Below are 20606 nucleotides of genomic sequence, written 5' to 3'. Positions count from 1 at the left end.
GCTCTTTCTCTAAACCCATGCTCCAGTGGAAACTTAGGACCATGTGGGTCCCCCTCGTTCTGTTCCACCCTGGGGCCCCTGAGAAGCAGAGAGGTGCTCCCCTCCCAGCTGGGGAACCTCTGAGATGGAGAATAGCAGGGAGACTGTGGGCTGAAACTGCTGGGTGGTCAGTTCTTTCCCTCCTTCCTCTTCTGACTAGAAGTGTGCTGGTTCATCCAGGAGTGTTGCCTTCCCTTTCTCCCTCCCTTTATTTTGGGGACCCATGGTGTCTCCTCGTCCCAGGGTGTTGCCCTAGCTGGAGCCCTATTCTCCTAGCACCTCATCCAGGTGGAGAGTACTGACCCCTGCCTGCCAGACACCCAGGGGATTCTGATCCCAGAGGGCCTGCGGCCAAGGGGCCCTGGCTTTGGGCCAGTGCCTTTCTCACTGCCTGGCTCCCTCCCCACAGGCCCCTAATCCCTCTCACCCAGCAGGAAGCCCTTAAGCTGCCTTTTCAGTGGCCTTCCCCAGCCCGCTGTGGGCTCTGTGCCTTTCTATACCACCCTTGGCAGGAGCTGTGTTATACAAGCTGGAGGGAGCGCCCCCGCAAAGAGGTCATCTGCCTATGGCAGCTTCCAGCTCCAGCAGCCTCTCCTCCCTGATCACCTCCTTGGGGTTTCCCCCATCTAATACACCACCTGGGCATCCATGGGCACTGACAGCCCTGGCTGACTCACATCAAAGCCCCGGCCTGGGTCCAGGTGGGGGTAGGGATGCTAGGGGAAGGGTGGGCGGCTGGAAGCCAGGGTCTGGGGAAGTGTGGCAGGCGGGAGAGGCCCCTCTGACTCTGTGCTTTTGGTCCTTTTGGCTGGTCCCTACATCTTTCCTCTGATTCCAGCCTCTGCCCTCAACTCCTCAAAGTTCATTCACAGCCTCCTCAGCCTCATAATGCAGCCCAGACTGAGGACTAGGAGTACCTAGCCCCTGGAAGGCCTGAGAGACCCTCCCTGGCCCACCACTGCCACGGACCACTTCAGAGAAGCTGAGAGAGATCAAGCAAAGGGAAGAAAGCATTGGGGGAGGAGACAGATTGGGTCATTTCTCTCCTCTGGCATTATATGGGGTGACTGGGGCAGGACCTCAGAGCTTGGATTATTCTGGGACAGGCTTGTCTTCAACCCTCCACTCCCATGGCCCTTGTGAGTACAGTCTTGTTGACTCTGATTTTTGGTTTGGAAAATAGAGTCCCTGTAGAGCCTGGTCCCTACCCTGCCCTAAATCCTCTCTCCCCTCCTGCTCCAGGAAAAAGTCCCCCCACCATGGCCCCTTCTCTGTAGCTCGAACCCCAGCCCTGCCTCTCAGAGCCAGCCTCCCACTCCAGGAAGCCAGGCTTTGGCTGGGTTGGAGTGGTTAGAGGAGAGTTGGGGGTGCCTCTGGGAGGTCTGTTTGTAGTTCAGATTCTTCTCATTCCAGGCTCAGCAGGCTCTCTCTAAGGGAAGGGCCTGGGGTGGAAAGGGGGGGGGAATCCTTGGGGCACCAGCTACAGGGAAGGGAAGCTTCCTGGAGAGAGGAGGGAAGTGTTTGCTTCTCCTCCCAATGACCCCCATCCACAAAGTGGGATTGCCTCTCCCAATTCTCCTTGGGGTTCCCTTATCCACCCCCCCCAATCTGCTTTGATATTAAGCCCCTCCCAACAAAATGAGACATTTAGAGGGCTCAGCTGAAGTCTGATCTCTTTCTTTGTTTCCTAATGAGTTTCTTGCCTTTTGGGGTGCTTACCCTCTGGAGGAGCCGGGGAGGGTATCCAAGGAGAGATGCCTGGAGAGTGGGTGGGTCAGTACCAGCTTCAAAACTCCAGAGAACTAGAGTGACCCATCCAGGGAAGGTAGTAATGAAGTAGAGAGCCAAGATTCAAACGTCCTCTCCCTGCCTGTGGAGTCCAGTGCTGTGCCCCAGCACACTGCCTCATGAGTAGGTCTGTTTCCCTGCCTGTGTTCAGGCCTCTATGGTTGACATTCTGCTTCCAGGTTACAAATCAGCATGTACCGCGCAGACTTCTTTTCCTAAAGCAACTGTGCCTGCACAACCCATTTTCTTGTTCAATCCTCATTTCAAGGGGAGAAAGGGACAGATTTATTATACCCATTCTGCAGATGGAGAAACTGATACTCAGGGAAAATGATTCACTGAGAGTCAAAGAGCTAGTGAGTACCAAGGCCAGGACTTGAGCACTTCGGTCTCCTGGGGCCACTTCATGAGTTCCCACAATTATATCAAATTTCTTTTTCCCTTCATTCCTCAGATTGGGGACCAGAACACATTTGCAGTTAAACACGGCTTCAGAAGATTGGATAAGCTTGTCAAAACTGCAGGATGGAAACCTGGACCCTAAAAACCTAGCTGCTGACTTCTCAAAGCTTAGCTTCTTGCCTTCCAAAGTGTAGGTTCCAAAGGTGGGCAAGGGAGTCAGGGGGAAGGGCATTGGACTGGGTGTCCAGGCAGGATGCTTGGATCTCTAGACTGCCCAGTAGTTCTCCAGGCCCTGTCCTATTTAGAGAGGGCATTGATTCACTTGACAAATGTTTACTGAGCACCTGCTATATATAAGCATTAGGGTATGCGCAAAAGCTAAGACACAGCCTCTGCTCTCAAGAGACTATCTTGTTGAGAATTGGGGGTGGTTGGACATACCACGCGCTAAGTGCCACAAGATAAGCACACACCCAGAGAAAGGAGTGTGGAGGTAGTGTCAGGGGAGGGGAGCATCACAGAGAAGGGCCTTACAGGTTTACAAGGGTGGAAGGGCATTTTAGGCAGGGCTCAGTGGGGGCAAGGGCATAGAGTACGAAGGGACCGAGTGCTCTGCTCTGTTCATAAGTGAAGTCAGGATTTGGTGCAAGAAACAAAGACCAGGGATCCCCAGGTGGCGCAGCGGTTTGGCGCCTGCCTTTGGCCCGGGGCGTGATCCTGGAGACCCGGGATCGAATCCCATATCGGGCTCCCGGTGCATGGAGCCTGCTTCTCCCTCTGCCTGTGTCTCTGCCTCTCTGTCTCTCTCTGTGACTATCATGAATAAATAAATAAAATATTTAAAAAAAAAAGAAAGAAACAAACAAAGACCATTCTAGGTGCTTTATGTAGAAGGATTCTTTTTTTTTTTTTTAAGATTTTATTTATTTATTCATGAGAAGCAGAGGGAGAAGCAGGCTCCACGCAGGGAGCCCGACGCGGGACTCGATCCCAGGACTCCAGGATCACGCCCTGGGCTGAAGGCAGGCGCCAAACCACTGAGCCACCCAGGGATCCCCCCTGTAGAAGGATTCTTAATAAGATGCTGCAAACTGAATTGTGCTCTCTTCCCACTTCATCTGTTGAGGCCCAAACCCTCAATGTGAACATATTTAGAAACAGAGCTTTTAGGAGGTAATTAAGGTTAAATTCTCCTTCGGCAGAGGAAAGCCCTGTGGACACACAGTGAGAAGGCAGCCACCTGCAAGCGGGGAGACCTCAGTAGCCCGTAACCATGCTCTACCCTGATCTTGGAATTTTAATCTCTACAACTGAGACAATAAATTTCTGTTGTTGAAGCCATTTGGTCTATGGTATTTGATTATGGCAGCCCAAGCAGACGAAGACAATGGGGAAATAGGTGCTTGCCAAATTGTTAGAGGGAGGGGTGCCTGGGTGGCTCAGTCGTTAACTGGCTACCTTTGGCTCAGGTCTTGATCTCAGTGTCCTGGGATCGAGCCCCACAAGTGGCTCCTTGCTCAGTGGGGAGCCTGCTTCTCTCTCTACCCTCCCCCCACCCCCTGCTCATGCTCTCTCTCTCTCTCTCTCTCTCACACTCTCTCTTGCTCTCTCTCATAAATAAATAAATAAAATCCTAAAAAAATTTGTTAGATGGACTGAAAGAACAGACTTTATAATGAAGCCACAGAAATGACCCTCCAGGAGGAGCTGCCGCCTCTGCCACAATCAGGTAGGGAGAATGATGAGGCTACCCCTGGAACTAAGCTAACGGAGGCAACCCTGTGGCCCCACAGGGATCAGTGCCTGGCTTCTACTCCTGCCACAGACATTGAACACGGAGTGCACCTCCTTCCCAAGACCTTGCCTGCCAGCAGGAATAGAGCAGCAAGATTGTGGTCTCATCTCCATCGAACCTCCAAGTCCCGCATGAATGCACTTTGCATCCGGACCTCTAGCTGCAAGGGAGGCCAAGAGATGAGTTTTTTGGCTTTCCAACGTCTGTAGTGCAGGAAGGTACCTAGAAGGAGGTGGGAATGGATGCTGAAGGCCAGTCCATCTTGTCCACCGCACTGGGGAAAGGGTGGCAGAAATCGACCCTGGAAAGCAACACTGGGGTTAGAGTTTGAAAGTTTGTTGAATGAGTTTGGGGGGGGGGGGGACAGAGCAAGACTGGGCAGCTGCCAAGATTAACCAGGGACTCTCAGAAAGCTAACTGAGTGCTCTGAAGAGCAGAGAGCTCCGGAGTGTGCATAAGAATCACTAGGGGAGGGATCCCTGGGTGGCGCAGCGGTTTGGCGCCTGCCTTTGGCCCAGGGCGCGATCCTGGAGACCCGGGATTGAGTCCCACGTCGGGCTCCTGGTGCATGGAGCCTGCTTCTCTCTCTGCCTGTGTCTCTGCCTCTCTTTCTCTCTGTGACTTAAATAATAAATAAAATATTTTTTTAAAAAAAGAATCACTAGGGGAGGGGCAGCCCGGGTGAGTTTTAGCGCCGCCTTCAGCTCAGGGCCTGATCCTGGAGACCCGGGATCTAGTCCCAAGTCGGGCTCCCTGCCTGGAGCCTGCTTCTCCCTCTGCCTGTGTCTCTGCCTCTCTGTCTCTCATGAATAAATAAACAAAATCTTTAAAAAATTACTAGGGGGTGTAGCCCGGGTGGCTCAGCAGGAGCCTGCTTCTCCCTCTGCCTGTCTCTCTCTCTCTCTCTCTCTCTCTCTCTCTCTCTCTCTCGATTAAATAAATAAATAAATAAATTACTAGGGGATTATAAATTCTGATTATTGGGAGGACCTAGGAATCTGTATTTTAATCAGCAAATCCTGCCCCAGGGCCCCTTCTTCCAGGATTCTTTTTTTTTTTAATTCTTCCAGGATTCTGATGCAAGTGGACTCCAGGTTTTCAGGAATATTGTCCCAGAGCAGGAGCTCTGATGGGGCAATTCAGCATAGTGCTGTGAGTTCTGAGAAAGTTCCATTTGTTGGGGACACAATTAGCCAAATTAGCTCCTTCCTCTCCTTACTGAGAGCTGCCCTGGGAGCTGGTCCTAAAGACTGGATGTTTGGATCATGAAAAATACCAGTGAGGTGGGGTTGCAAGAGGAGGGGGCTCTGCTGGAACCCAGGAATCTAGGGATTTAAACCGATCCCCAACACCAACAGCACCCAGGAAGACCAGGTTGTCAGTTAGCAACCAGCACCTCTTGGAGCTTGTGACTCACTGTGTTCTCTCTTACAGCCCTGCACTGGTGTTCAGGACCCTTGGGATCCTAGTTTGATTGCAGTGGTGTGAGAGCACCCTAAACCTTAGGGAGCTTAAGGAATTTTTTTTTTTTTAAGTTTTCATTTATCCGTTCATGAGAGACACACAGAGAGAGGCAGAGACATGGGTAGAAGGAGAAGCAGGCTCCCCACGGGGAACCTGATGTGGGACTCGATCCCAAGACCCAGGATCACAATCTGAGCTGAAGGTAGATGCTTAACCACTGAGCCACTCAGGTGTCCTGAGTTTAAGGATTTGATAGATAAAGAAAAGATGAAACAGCAGGAGGAGACAGGAGAGGACAGGAGGAGAGGGCGGGCATTGCCATCCAGAGATGTCTTGAGTCCCCACTGGAAGCCAGTGTTGTCTGCAGCCCACACTGAATTTCAACACAAAATAATCTGTTAAAATTTATTTTCCTTTTCTTTCTCAGTCATTTTGTTTCCGAGGTTCTCATGCCCCAGCCCCAGCCCCCAAACCCCCAGGTCTGAGGGCAAGGCCACAGAGGGATGAAGAAGCCATGATCACCTCCTGGTGGCACCCCCAACCCAGCCCCACTCCTCTGGGGAGGACATCACTTCAAGTCAGAGCAGGGCCTTCTTCCTGGGGGTTCCCCTCCACACCCAGCTGCAGACACCCAGGGCCCCCTTTAGAAGCTCCTGCAGCCCTACTGAGCCAGGATCCCCTGGGCCTTCCTCTGGCTGGTTCTCCCAGAACTGGCTTTCAGGCTGGGGGAGGGAGGCAGCCCCCCACCCCGCCCCCAGTTATCACCACAAAGCAAAGTCCAGGGAAAGGGGGGTGGGGGGGTGTTAGAGAGCCAGGTCCTTGCTAGTAAATCAAAGTTGGTTTCCCAGATGGAGCCGCAGCCGCTTTGATTCCTCAAGCTGCCCCCTCCCCCTCGGCCTCCCCTCACCCCCAGCTCCATGGTTTCAATTCCTCCCTGAAAAGCAGTGGGGCCTCCTTTCAAACCAGCCGGGCTCCTCCAACTCCCAACTACAGCTTAAGTTACAGGAAAGAGAAAGGGGAGGGGGTGAGGTGGCCCAGCCTGGAGGAAAATGAGAGAAATTCTGGGAGAGTGAAAAGAAAGGAAGAATGAGGGGAAAAAAGAGAGCAAGTTAGGAGACGGGGTGCAACTGGAAGCAGAAAGAGGCGCTCTGGGGGAGCAGGAGGGAACCTCACCGTGGAAGCAAACCTATCTTGCTCATCCTTCCCCAAGAGAGCATCACCCCTGAGGACTCTTCTACATCTACAACTCTATGATTCAGGCTCTTCCATTCCTCTCCTCTTGGCATTAGGTTCTAGAAGCTTCCAGGAGACAAAATATCTGACTCATCCATTCCCAGAGATGCTTATTTCCTGGACCGAGAAGGCAGAGTCACCCCTAAGAACCTCACTCACCAAACTCAACACTGATTTTTCAGCTTTGTTTTCCCTCCTCGGCTCTGAGCAGCCCACACCTTGTTCTTTCTTGGCCTAGGCCTGGGCTAATTAAAGTCCTTAATTAATAGATCATCTGTTATATCTGTTTAATCCTTTTATGGCCCATTTTGCCATCCAAAGACCTTGGGGAAGGGTGCTAGAGAGATAAAGGACCTAACAGCTGGACTCTGCCAAGTTCCTCTCCAGCTCTGTCCCCAGAGCCTGGGGGCAGCCTTGGAATTTGGCAGGGGGTGGGGTGAAGTACACAGAAGGGGGCCACCTTCCAGTGGCCAGGAAGTGGGGGCTCGCGGAGTCCTAGACCTGATTATTCTGAGGCCCATTTCTAAGGGCTGGTTCCCTGAGAGCTAAATGGAGGACCGCAGTTCAGGAAGAGGAAATTCAGCATCTCACCTGAAGGCGGATTCCAGGTCTCAGTGGCCAGGCTGGAGGAGACAGGAGAGAAAAGGAAGATTCTTGCAAAGCAGAGAGAGATATCTTGTGGGCTGGGGGACAGGTAGCCAAGTAGATTCTCTTTAGGCTCAAACCCATTTTTCCCTTGAAGGTATTTTTGCTTAGAGGATAAAACCTTTGAGGATTCAAAGTATGCGAAATCATGTTCGCTTCCTCAGCCCTCTCCTCCTAAACAGATACACACCCTTGCCCTTTAGGGTGGAGGGAGCTCGGTGCTTCTGGAGGGAAAGAATACTGACCCAGGATTGAAGAAATAAAGAAAGGACGCATAACCTTGCTGGGGGCAGGGATGATTTCTCTGGAAGGCAGGAGTTCTAAGGGGAAAGAAGTGAGGAGGAGACAGGGATGCATGCAATTGCCTGGACTCTTTCCCTTGGCAAAATGAAAGGCCAGAGACAAGAGGATTTTTGTGTAAGAGCAAGGAGCCTGGAGTGGAGCCCCTCAGGTTTCCTTAGCCGAGAGAAGTTCCCTCCCTGTGCTGTCTCTGAGCATGCACGCCCGTGGTGTGCTGGATTTTGCTGACTGGCTGTCTTTTCACTTATCTGTAACACACAAGCCTTTCGAGCAAGGACAGTTTCCATGACCCAAACATATTATTCTCACAGTTTCCTATATCTGGCCCAAAGGGAAGATCAATAAACGTTTTTGTGATCCTCTTCTACAGATGAGGGAGCTGAAGCTAAGGAAGGAAAATTGACTCGCCCAAGTTCACTTGGCAGATGTGAGGTGGAGCCTAACCACAGCCCCGATGTTCTGAGCCCCAGACCAGGTTTCTTTCCTCTCTACCAGCTATTTGCTGTGTTCTGTTGAGATTTCTGCTCTAGCGCACTATCCCATGAAACAGGGTGCCTGGGGTCATTACAGTGGGCACTCAACAATTATCCCAGATATCAGATTGGTCAATTGAGAGATGATTGACAGCAGTGCCTCAAGATTTGGAGAAGTAGCATTGATACTGTGCACTGGGGACACCTGGGCTCCCAACCTACCGCAGAAACCCAAGACCAACCAGAAATGTTCCTCCTCGGGGCTGAACAGCAGCTGTACTCTGCAGCAGATGACAGACTGTCACCCCTCAGCTTCCTGAAACTGGAGCTTTCATTTTTAATGAATTTTTATTTTATTTTTAATTGTAGATTCTTCATCTATAAACACAATGCAATACCTACTTTGTATACATATGTATGTGCAGTGCTCAGTGGGAGCTCAAAAAATGGTAGTAGCTACCAGGTATACTCAAGATGTTTGCTGAACAAATATTTATTTCATGTAACTTCATGTTTTGAAAGATTCTTTAGGATTATAAGATGTATTCCTGGGCAGCCTGGGTGGCTCAGCAGTTTAGCGCCGCCTTCAGCCCATGGTGTGACCCTGGAGACCCAGGATGAGTCCTACATTGGGCTCCCTGCATGGAACCTGCTTCTCCCTCTGCCTGTGTTTATGCCGCTCTGTGTGTGTGTGTGTGTGTGTTTCTCATGAATAAGTAAATAAAATATTTAAAAATAAAATGTTTTCCTGTCATTCTGAAATTACTTTGGATGTGTAGTCTCACATTTAAAAAATCTGTTGTCTCACTACCACTTAGCAGATAGGGGAATTAGGCTCAAAGAAGTGAAATAACTCTTCAAGTTAGGGATCATCAGATCGAGGTCAATGCTCAAGCTAATTAAAAAAAAAAATCAGAACTAAGTGGGGTATCTATCAGATGACATCATTTAGTGTTTAAACTGAGAGAATCTGGGATCCCTGGTTGGCTCAGCGGTTTGGTGCTTGCCTTTCGCACCAGGCAGGTGCCAGGGCGTGATCCTGGAGTCCCGGGATCGAGTCCTACATGGAGCTCCCTGCATGGAGCCTGCTTCTCCCTCTGCCTGTGTCTCTGCCTCTCTCTGTGTGTCTCTCATGAATAAATAAATAAAATCTTAAAAAAAAAAAACTGAGAGAATCTGTTAATTTCCTTTAGTTACAGATCTCCTGCTGTTGAAAGGTTTGTGGCGTGGAATGTACGGTGGATAGACTTGAAATCTGAAGATGTAGGTTCGGGTCCTGTTCACACTGCAGACCCTCGCGGAAGATAAGAGTAATCATGAAATCATGAAATATCATGATTTCTTACTTCACATAGAAATGCTAGACAAATGTAAAGTCTTAGTAGAATCATTGCTCTTCAGGGATGCCATAAACTCTCGAAGGGCAGAGATGCTACCATTTATTTAATCTGCGTTGCCCACAGCACCTACCCCAGTGGTTTGAAGTTAGAAGACTCGACAAAAGTGTGTTGAAGGAATGAGTGCTTTCTTGAGTGAATGAAAGAATACGTGTTATTTCTTTTTTTCCACCTCCAGCTCCCCGTTTGTAGGGGTGGCTCGGGAAGCGATAACTGTCACTCAAAACTGGCCCTGGGGCAGGAAAACAGGTTTGTCATGGAAGGAAATTGAAGATGCTGCAATTCTATTGGAGATTGACTTTCAATTTCCTATCAGACAGTGAGCTTCCTGAGTGGAGAGTAGTATTTTTGTTTTCCCTGCTCAGCTCAGAGGCTTCGTCCCAGCTCTAGAGATGTGCAGGGAGACACTGGGAGGGGAGCCCAAAGGAGGGGCGCCTCAGGCTCGGTTTGGGCCCCCCCAGAGTACAACTTACCTTTCCTTAAATTGCTCTGTAACCAAGTGGATTTGGGGGTGAACTGGAATTGGAATGGACAGCAAAAAAAGTGTAACCCCCTGATTTTGAGGGAAAATATTCTTCCTAAAGTAGTGAAAAGGCAACTTCTCCAGGATACAGTAAGGAACATTTTCACATTGCAAAGAACTCGAAAATCTGTTTATCATTCAATCCAGAAAAAAAAAAAAAAAGAATCCTGTCAAACCTGGATCTGTTGTATGTATCTACTTAGAATTTTTTTTCTTCTGCCTGTTGCTTTCTTCTTTCTTTTTCTCAAATGTCTTTCGTTGTTGTTTCTGTTTTGTTTGTAAAGCAGTCCTTTTCTAGATTGGAGAGGAACCGGCTCACCAGGCTGGGAGGATTTGGTTTGTACTGAGAAGCAAAAGGGTTTTCAAAACTCAATTTTCTTTTTAAGCACCCCCCGCTTCCCTCCAGAGAGACAATAGAAATAATTGATCCATCATCCAGTATCAGGCCCTGGAGATTTACATGCAAATCCTTCCAATCCGCCCCCCCACCCCCACCACTTCCCAAATTTAAAATCCTAGGAGGGGAAAAAAAAAAAAAAGACCTTTCTAAAGTAGTAGGAACCCTTCTGGCCACCACAACCCAAGCCCAACCAGGTGAGAGATGGGGGGAGGGGTGGATAATCCACCACAAACCCCCCACCCCCATCCCTCTTCCTCGCCACACACGCCATCACTTTCTGGTGTGGAATCACTTAAGATTTGGGTAAAGCTCCCCTCTCTCCCAGGAGACAGTATCTGGAAGCTTTTAGGGGGCGGAGGCAGAGGTGGGGAGAGAGGAGGTAAATGCCCCCAAACGGCCTAAGAGAGTCATCTCTTCACTCAAACTGCCTGTCACCCCCCACCCCCCACCATTAACTTTCGATTAAGACCTCCTCGTTATGGCAACTAAACTTTACTTTGCATAATTAAGATTTGCCTCGGAAGAAGGGGGAGGGAGAAGGCGCAGCTCTAGGCTATTCTCCTTCACCTCTCCCCGTTCCACCCCCGCCCCAACCCTCCAGCTCGGGGCCTCTAAGTTCCTGAGTTTTCTCACTTTGAGGTGCCACCGAACACAAAGAACCATAATGGGCTCCTTTGTGCTCGCTACGGGGCAATTACGCCCCGGAGTCCAGGCCCCTTTAAGAGCCTCTTAAAGAGACAGGCTCTCATTTTTCAGAGAGTTATTTAAGGGTGTGTTTAAGGGGGAGGGGGCGAGGCAAACTCCTAGGGGTCTACTACTGGGTGAAGTGAAACTTTTGTCCCGACTCCTCGAGAAAGAGCTGAGACAAAAGTCTTTGTGAGCCGCCTCCCCCCCTTTTTTCAAGTCTTCCTCTCTCTCTTAAAATTTTGTTCTTAAACTTGAGATTTTTCATTTGATTTGAAAAATTGGACTGGAATAGGTGGGGTTCTAGGAGCAGAGGCGGAGGCAAGGATTTAAAGAGACCCTACCCAGGACCGCGCCTGAGCCATCCCCACCCCCGCCCCAGAAGAAGCGTGATCCAGGGCTAGGGGCTTGGTTCTGCCGCGGTTCTGGGGAATGAGTGTCTCCGGATCTCGCCGCCACGACTCCGGAGAAATCCTGTGCTGGGCAAACAGCCCTTAATATAATAATAGCTTGTCTCTTTAAAAAGCAAAAGGGGGGGGGAAAGTTTTGTTGGCATCTGGTTTCTGATCTCATTATGTTGCGGTCGACCAATCCAGCCCTCGGGGCTGGTCCCGGGGTTTAAATCTGATTGGCCGAGAGCACATTTTGGGATGGTGCTTAGAGCTCGACGGGGCGGTTTCAAGGATCCCTTTTTTGGGGGGCTGAGAGGAGGGCGGGGCCGCTGGCGGGGGCCCCCTTGAAACCGACTAATTGGGATCGGAGAGGCCGAGGTGAGGGCTGGAGGAAGGCACAAAGAAGTCGCTGGGCGGAGAAGGGAGGGGAGAGGCAAGAGGAGGAGGAAGAAGAGAGAGGGCAAGCGGCGCGCGGTGTCTCCGGCGGCTCAGTCGGACCGCGGCGAGCAAGCCGGCAGGCGCGCCGCCCCCCTCCCCCGCCCGGCCTCCCCAACTCTGCGGCCGCCAGCAAACTTTGCAGAGGCGCGGGAGGCGGCGGCGAGGCGGCGGCGGGGAAGGCGCGCGCGGTCTCGGGCCTGGGGGCGGGGGCGGGGGGGCGCCCGGGAGCCGAGTGGGGGGCGGCGGCCAGCATGCGGCCCCGCAGCGCCCTGCCCCGCCTGCTGCTGCCGCTGCTGTTGCTGCCCGCCGCCGGGCCGGCCCAGTTCCACGGGGAGAAGGGCATCTCCATCCCGGACCACGGCTTCTGCCAGCCCATCTCCATCCCGCTGTGCACGGACATCGCCTACAACCAGACCATCATGCCCAACCTTCTGGGCCACACGAACCAGGAGGACGCGGGCCTGGAGGTGCACCAGTTCTACCCGCTGGTGAAGGTGCAGTGCTCCCCCGAACTGCGCTTCTTCTTGTGCTCCATGTACGCACCCGTGTGCACGGTGCTGGAGCAGGCCATCCCGCCGTGCCGCTCCATCTGCGAGCGCGCGCGCCAGGGCTGCGAGGCGCTCATGAACAAGTTCGGCTTCCAGTGGCCCGAGCGCCTGCGCTGCGAGCACTTTCCGCGCCATGGCGCGGAGCAGATCTGCGTGGGCCAGAACCACTCGGAGGACGGCACGCCGGCGCTGCTCACCACCGCGCCTCCGCCGGGCCTGCAGCCGGGGGCCGGGGGCACCCCGGGCGGCCCGGGCGGCGGCGGCTCTCCCCCGCGCTACGCCACGCTGGAGCACCCGTTCCACTGCCCGCGCGTCCTCAAGGTGCCGTCCTATCTCAGCTACAAGTTCCTGGGCGAGCGCGACTGTGCGGCGCCCTGCGAGCCCGCGCGGCCCGACGGCTCCATGTTCTTCTCGCAGGAGGAGACGCGCTTCGCGCGCCTCTGGATCCTCACCTGGTCGGTGCTGTGCTGCGCCTCCACCTTCTTCACCGTCACTACGTACCTGGTCGACATGCAGCGCTTCCGCTACCCGGAGCGACCCATCATCTTTCTGTCCGGCTGCTACACTATGGTTTCGGTGGCGTACATCGCGGGCTTCGTGCTCCAGGAGCGCGTCGTGTGCAACGAGCGCTTCTCCGAGGACGGCTACCGCACGGTGGTGCAGGGCACCAAGAAGGAGGGCTGCACCATCCTCTTTATGATGCTCTACTTCTTCAGCATGGCCAGTTCCATCTGGTGGGTCATCCTGTCGCTCACTTGGTTCCTGGCGGCGGGCATGAAGTGGGGCCACGAGGCCATCGAGGCTAACTCGCAGTACTTCCACCTGGCCGCGTGGGCCGTGCCGGCGGTCAAGACCATCACCATCCTGGCCATGGGCCAGATTGACGGCGACCTGCTGAGCGGCGTGTGCTTCGTGGGCCTCAACAGCCTGGACCCGCTGCGGGGCTTCGTGCTGGCGCCGCTCTTCGTGTACCTGTTCATAGGCACGTCCTTCCTCCTGGCCGGCTTCGTGTCACTCTTTCGCATCCGCACCATCATGAAGCACGACGGCACCAAGACGGAGAAGCTGGAGCGGCTTATGGTGCGCATCGGCGTCTTCTCCGTGCTCTACACCGTGCCCGCCACCATCGTCATCGCCTGCTACTTCTACGAGCAGGCCTTTCGGGAGCACTGGGAGCGCTCGTGGGTGAGCCAGCACTGCAAGAGCCTGGCCATCCCGTGCCCGGCGCACTACACGCCGCGCATGTCGCCCGACTTCACCGTCTACATGATCAAATACCTCATGACGCTCATCGTGGGCATCACGTCGGGCTTCTGGATCTGGTCCGGCAAGACGTTGCACTCGTGGAGGAAGTTCTACACGCGTCTCACCAACAGCCGGCACGGCGAGACCACCGTGTGAGGGGTGCCCCTGCGCCGCGTCCCCGGCGGGCCGCACCGGGCTTGCCTCTGCTGGGGGGGGGTTCCTCCTAACAGACTCCTTTATTTTATTTTTTTAAATAAAGAACAATCGAAACCATTTCTCTTTTAGGTTGCTTTTTAAAGAGAACTCTGTTCAACACTCCCATCAGGTTTGTAATTAAAACTGTAAATAGCCTGTACATTTAACTATATATTTTCTATTTAAAAGAAAAATGGGGCGGGGAGGGGGAGGCTGCGGCGAGGGGCCCTGGGCAGGGGGCGTTGAGGGGGATCCTCTCTTTTTTTTTCAGTGCCCTCTCAAACACCATCACCTACTTAGGTTTGAATTTTTTGGCGTTTTGGCAGGGCTGGGCCTGCTGGAAGAGGTGTTTGCTGGGAGGGGTTGGAAGTGGGTTACATTCAACTCCCAAAGCCAGATTTGTGAGCCTTTTCACTGACGCTGCGCCTGTGGAAGCTGTTGGATATTTTTGAACGAGATTTGGATTCTCATTTTTTTCCCTTTCTCTCTCCACAAGTCCGGTCTCCTTCACTCGATCTTTGGAGCACTTCCAAAAGAGATGAAACCGAGGGGGGTTCGGGGGTTGGGTAACCAACCCCTGCGCCAGTGGGATTGGGGGGACAGGGCGAGATTGGGGGGACAGCCTGCTCCCTTTGCAGGCTGGAAGATCTTCTCCTATTTGCCTTTTCTTCTTTTCAGCTCGCTGCCCCAAGCGCTTGAAGTGGGCAGAAAGTGCTTTGTAGTGCTTTGTGAAATGTGCTTTGAAACAACACCGCCCTCCACCCCACCCCACCATCACCTTGAGTACCAATCCTGACTGCCTCCATTTTTAGGGGGAGCATTGGCTCCTAAATGTTGGGGTTTGGAGATGGCCTTGTGTCTCTCCCCCTGTAGTGGGCTCCCTGCCACCCCCCACGCCCCCCCCCCCCCAATATCTTCTCTGGCATTCAGATTAGAAGTTTCCAGGTTGGTTTGTGTGTTATGTTTTGGGTTTTGCTGTTGGGTGTTTTTTTTTTTCTCCATAAAAAGCAATAAAAATGGTTTGGGTTGGAGGAGGGGACGGATGGGCTGGTGGGATTTTTAGTTTTCCTTTGACAAAAGACTGGTTTCTTTTCAAACTTGTCCAGAAAGGAAAAAAAAAAAAAAGGTGGGTATCTTTGCTTTGGAAGAAGGCTCTGGGCAGGCTCTTTGTGACTGTGGGGGTGGGGTTGGGTGTTTACATGACATTCTATATCACAAGATTGATAGAATGTTTATAACAGATGTTTCTTATCTTCCCTCAACCCCCCAAAATAAAAGGCAAGACTTTTCTTAAAGTATCTTTGAGCTGGTATGAGAATTGCAGTTTCCAATACACATCATTTCCCTCAACTATTTGGAATATTTTAGTATTTTAATTCCAAAGGATTGATTTGAAGACCAAGGGGTAGGTGGAACAAGTATGGCACAGAACTCCATTTTTCACCGTCTCCTGTTTCTTGATAATAGTGCAAATTAAAAGCTAATAATCATAATAAAGTGCATTTAATTATCTTCTAGAGATCTAGCCCTTTAATTGTATTTAACAGGGTTGTAACATTTTATTAGTTTAACCAAACCACACCCCTTCTTTCCCCCTCCCCAGACCTACTTGGTTGGGGGTGGGGTGGAGAAGAGGTTCCCTGCCCCAGATCTTGCTTTTTTTATTAGCTAAATGATGGGGGAAATGGTGCCCTACCACCCTTTGTTGGCAGTCTTTGGGATAAGGGAGAAAGTAAGTTAGAACCCCTACTTCGATGTGTTTGTGTGTGTTAGTTTATGTTGGGGGAGGGGATCTGGAAATGTTTGGTGGTAATTGAAGTCGTATGTCTGGCTTTGTTTGGAATTGTATGTATGAAGCCGGAGGATTTCAGCAGAGCCCCCTTCCCAAAATATATAACCTTCCCCCAAATGATTTGTGCGGGTGGTCAACATTATAAGTTAAAACTAGTTTTTTTCTCAAACGATGATGTGTGTGAAGTCCCAATATGAGATTCCCTCAACTATCAAAGAAGCAGGCAGGGGAGTGACTCCCCTGTAGCTCCATTTGTTGTGAAATTCTAAAGGAACCCCACAAGGGCTGCAGGGAAGAGTTAAATTACAAACTGTGAGTGCCTCTCCGGGAAAGAATGGTGAAAGCCTGAGAAGGGAGGGCGGGGGGTTGGGGGGAGGGTTCCAGTGGTGCAGATGGAGCAGGGTGGGAAGGAGAGCTGGTCTCTGTTGAAGATTTGGGGGAGAGCTGGCCCAGCACCCCTCCCCCTGCATCTAAGCCCCCAGGAGCCCAGCTCTGTCTGCTTTGGGTATGTTTTGTCAGTGATAGCAGGAGCTGTCACTGGATATCACTGTGGACTAACAGTGATCTTTCCCTGAGTGGGGGTGAGAGGGAGGGAATTTTGGTAAAGATTGTTCCATCTTATGATCTTATGCCCCCTCCTTGAAAAGTTGTGTGCCAACGGAGGGGAAGAAGGCCCAAGAAAACAGAAAAAAAATCGGCTTTATGGGGGGTGGGGGTGGGGTGGAAAGGATAGATGACAACCTTGCCTCTTTGGGAAAGGATGGTTCTAGATGCCCCCTTCCCAATGGGGGAGCCCAAGGGCTAATTACCTTACAGAAGTCGTGGGGGGACGTCCTGGCTGGCTGCTCTCACTGTTTTAATGAACCAGCTCTCAGAGGAGGGCAAGTGTTAGCTCAAAGTGCAGGGGATTTAGGAGAGACCATGCCTGGAGCAGAGACCGGAGGCAAACTCCCTGAGCCCTGTCAAACTCCCTGAGCCCTGTCACCTGGAGAGGGGTCTCCATTCCCTTGTTTGGAAAAATCAAGTTAAATGCATGGGCTTGGAGATTGTGTAGATTTCTGGGTCACCCTGTGGGTGGTTGTAAGTGGGTTGGTGCCTCCTTGGGGAAGAGTGAGGCTTTGGTGGAGGGTCAAGGGCCTGAAGGGAAGCCTTTCACCTGAGGCCAGTCTCTGACTCAGCTGCTTTCTACCTGTTCTCCCACCCTCACCCCATACCACAGAGGAACAGTGGGTTCTCTGCCATTTAGGTTCAAGGCACATTTCCTCCAGACTCCTCCCTCATCGGTCAGACTTTGGCTCTTCCACCCCCCTCCAACTCCTCCTCCTGAAAATGGTTCTATTAGTCACAAACTCTTTGTCCTCTAAGAACCAACCCCAGAAGAGGACACTGAAGTTTTCTAAGACCACATTCTTCTGAACATCCCCAAAGAGTGAGGATCACTAGGATCTGGAGCTGGTGACTTCTGTACTATAGGGTGCTCTAGCCCTGGATCTGGGCTGGCTTCCAGAAGTGGAAAGATGCTGTCCCAGGGTGTCGTGAGGCCCATGTCTGGGGAAGGAAGCCAAGCACAGATCATACCACATCTAAGGCATTGGACCTTTCATCATCTACCTGCCCACTCTAGCACAGTCTCTTTTCTTTTCTAGACTCACCCTCCTTTCCTCAAAATGGATTTTATTTTTAAGATTTTATTTATTTATTCATGAGAGACACACAGAGAGAGAGAGAGAGAGGCTCCCTGCATGGAGCCTAACATGGGACTCGATCCCGAGTCTCCAGGATCACACCCCAGGCTGCAGGCAGCACTAAACCACTGCGCCACCAGGGCTGCCCAAAACTGGGGCCACAGACCCATCTGGAAACCTAAAAAATCTATGGCGCTTCTCCTGGGAGGAAATGGCCAGACTCTCATGAACATGCAAATTTTCGTGTAACTTTAGGGGGTTGATGAACCCTTTTTGTGCTGCCCTCCACTCTCCCAGCCAGCTTTCTAATTCCTGGTTTAGACATTTCCTCGTCCTGATGACCGGGTATCTCCACTTCACCAATGGACATCCCTTTTTTTTTTTTTTTAAAGATTTTATTTATTGGGATCCCTGGGTGGCGCAGTGGTTTGGCGCCTGCCTTTGGCCCAGGGCGTGATCCTGGGGACCCGGGATCGAATCCCACGTCGGGCTCCCGGTGCATGGAGCCTGCTTCTCCCTCTGCCTGTGTCTCTGCCTCTCTCTCTCTCTCTCTCTGTGACTATCATAAATAAATAAAAATTAAAAAAAAACTTAAAAAAAAAAGATTTTATTTATTTATTCATGAGAGATACAGAGAGAGAGCAAGAGAGGCAGAGACACAGGCAGAGGGAGAAGCAGGCTCCATGCAGGGAGCCCGACGTGGGACTCGATCCCAGGACTCCAGGATCATGCCCTGGGTGGAACACAGGCGCTAAACCCGCTGAGCCACTCAGGGATCCCAACCAATGGACATCCTTTACTTTCTTGGGAGACTCCAGTGTCCTACCCCTATCCTCCAAGTGTCTAATCACTTCTGCTATGGAAAGGGGGTTCCGGAGGGAAAACCATCAGGTCTACAAAACCAGGAACACCCCCAAACCAGATTGTTCCTTCAATCCTGCCTCTCTGGAAGGTAACAAATTATGGAGTGCAGCAGAGTGGAATGAGTGTGCAGTTATTTTTGTAGTAAAAGAGAAAAGACAGGCAAAAGACAGAGACACAGGCAGATCGTGGTAGAGAGTACAGGCATGAGCTGGTGCCAGCTATGAGCCCTGTGGAAGTGGAAGTCTCTTAATCTCTGAGTCCCTGTCCTCATCTGTAAAAAGGTGACAGTACCTGTCCCGCCAGGTTGTGTGAGGATTACATCAGATGGTGCAGGTACAGAGCCAGCACCTAAAAGTTCAATAAATTGTAGCACTCTTCCAATTACCTAGGTTAATTCCTAAAAGCATCACCGCATCAAAGGATGTACATTTCTTCAGGGCATTTTACCTATTGTTGCTGGTAGTTTTAACAAAATAGAGCGATTTCCTGTGCTCCGGGGTTTTGCACCTGACTCTGGGTGCCAGCTCACAGTCTAGAGGCTCTTGGGGGTGGTGGGCAGTGTTTTTTCTCAGTCTCTCCTCTGATTAGGACAGAAATGTCTTACCCGCCTGAGTGAGCAGGGCACACACGCGGGCGGGCTCTCTCTCCAGCCAGCTTTGAAGCCAGCTAATTAGGGCTAGGGCTGTCACAGCTGGCTTCCCCTGTGCCTCCCCCCACTACCTCCACCCTCCTGCTCTGCCCCAGCCCCAGCCTCACGGCCTGAGAGCCCCTCCCCAGCTGCCTCGCCTTGCACTGCAGGCTTGTGGTCCCTCCAAACCATCTGAGCAGGGCTGAGATTTGATGTCTAGAGAGAGGACAAGACAGGACTTGGGACGTGGAACAAGCCCAGAAACTATTGATTGGGTTCAGAGAGGACTGCCTAAGGCCCAGGACCCTCCTTATTCCTAATGAAGCCTGGAGAGGAGCCGGCCTGGGCTGAGGGCTGAGCCCTGGGCCCTTTGTTTGAGAGCCAAGCTTTCTGAAGGCTCCAGCCTCCCAACCTGGCCCTTATAATTAGCCCCAATCAGAGTGTTTATGTAGGGGCCTCGTGCAGAACTCAGAGCCCCGAGATTTCATTCCGAACCTGGAGGAGGAGGGGCAGGAGGGGGATTTGCATAAAGGAGCATGGGATAGGAAGTGTTGAGGAGGCCTGGGGGGAGGGGACGGGAGGGGAGGGGAGGAGGTCCTGGAGCTGGTAGGGCAGCCACCCTCCCCATTTGGCCGTTGCAGGGGTCAGGACCCCTCCCAGGGTAGCTGGCGCCCTGGCATCCTGACCCTGGGCTGGGCCTGCGCGCCTTCTGGGCAGGCTCTGTGGGTGGGTGGGCTTGTGCCAATCGGAAATGGCTTGGATATAATTAACCCAGCTAATCACCAGCCTCAGCCCGCTGGGAGGGGAGGGCACAGCCCAGAGCCCCGGCTCTCCCAGGAAGCTCCGGTCTCCCGTTCTTCCTCTGACTGGGGCCTAGGGTGTGCCAGGCTCTGCAGCTGCTGAGGATGGTGGAGTCAGAGGGGGGCAGGGAAGGGATGGAGAAAGGGAGGGTGCTTAATTCTCATCTCTGGCCTCACCCTGGAGGGGGAATGTGACAGCAGGGAGTGGGCCTAAAGTGGCCACGCTGTGTGGGGATGGGGGTGGGGTGGGGATGGGGGGTGGCGCAACAGCGAGAGTTGTGGGAAGGAGACAGGATTCCCAGCCGCTGCTCCCAGGTGGCAGTGGGTGTGTCCCAGACTCCTACTGCATTTCCCTCTGTGTCTAGGCCTCCCAGGGAACTCTCTGGGGGTGGGATGTGGCTTGAAGGGAATTCTGTGTACTGGGTTGAATGTCTTTCCGTTAACATCCTGCAAGGCTTCCAAAGAGTGTCCAAACTCCCTCCCTCCCTCCGTTCCTCCCTCCCTCCCTCAGCACACAGGGCTTTCCTAGGTCTGGATCTGGCTCCTGGCTCTTCAGGCTCACTTCCCACTGTCCTTCCCTGCTCCTATGTGCCGTCCTTCAGAACTGTTATGTGCTCAGACCACCATCCCTCATGACTTCATGTGTGCTGTTCCTCTGGCCCAAAATGCCCTTCCCTTGCCCTAGCCTAGATATTAACTATTATTGCCTCAGAATGTACCCGAGGTGGCCCCTCTGCAGACAGCCGTGCCCCTGGCCCATCGTGTCACCACAGTGTGTTCTCGATGGTCAGCACATCACATTATTGTGAGTCATTCATCTCCTTTCATGACTGTGACTCCTTGAGGGAAAGCCTGCATTTGGTGTTTCATCTCTGT

General features: G+C 52.2%; 2 protein-coding genes across 3 annotated transcripts in view; both read left to right on the top strand.

Moving 5' to 3' along the window:
* LOC112655444 (uncharacterized) overlaps nucleotides 1–3570 on the top strand; it is a 31947-nt gene extending 28377 nt beyond the window's left edge. Inside the window, exons 3-4 of one of the 2 annotated variants that reach the window (XM_049114003.1) lie at nucleotides 2282–2419; nucleotides 3432–3570. In XM_049114003.1, coding sequence (XP_048969960.1) covers nucleotides 2282–2419; nucleotides 3432–3516 — 223 coding nt within the window. In that variant the 3' untranslated portion in view covers nucleotides 3517–3570. Of the gene's footprint in view, nucleotides 1–2281; nucleotides 2433–3431 lie in introns of both variants that reach the window. The other variant, XM_049114004.1, reaches the window with a different exon arrangement.
* An 8204-nt stretch (nucleotides 3571–11774) lies between these two features.
* On the top strand, nucleotides 11775–14039 carry FZD2 (frizzled class receptor 2). The gene has a single exon (XM_025440332.3). The coding sequence runs from the start codon at nucleotides 12225–12227 to the stop codon at nucleotides 13920–13922; it is 1698 nt and encodes a 565-aa protein (XP_025296117.1). The 5' UTR covers nucleotides 11775–12224; the 3' UTR covers nucleotides 13923–14039.
* Nucleotides 14040–20606: the final 6567 nt, after the last annotated feature.

Source organism: Canis lupus, chromosome 9, assembly GCF_003254725.2.
Source record: "Canis lupus dingo isolate Sandy chromosome 9, ASM325472v2, whole genome shotgun sequence".
Taxonomy (NCBI): Eukaryota; Metazoa; Chordata; class Mammalia; order Carnivora; family Canidae; genus Canis; species Canis lupus.
Note: the sequence above shows the minus strand (reverse complement) of the source record. Positions and strands in the feature narration are given on the sequence as shown.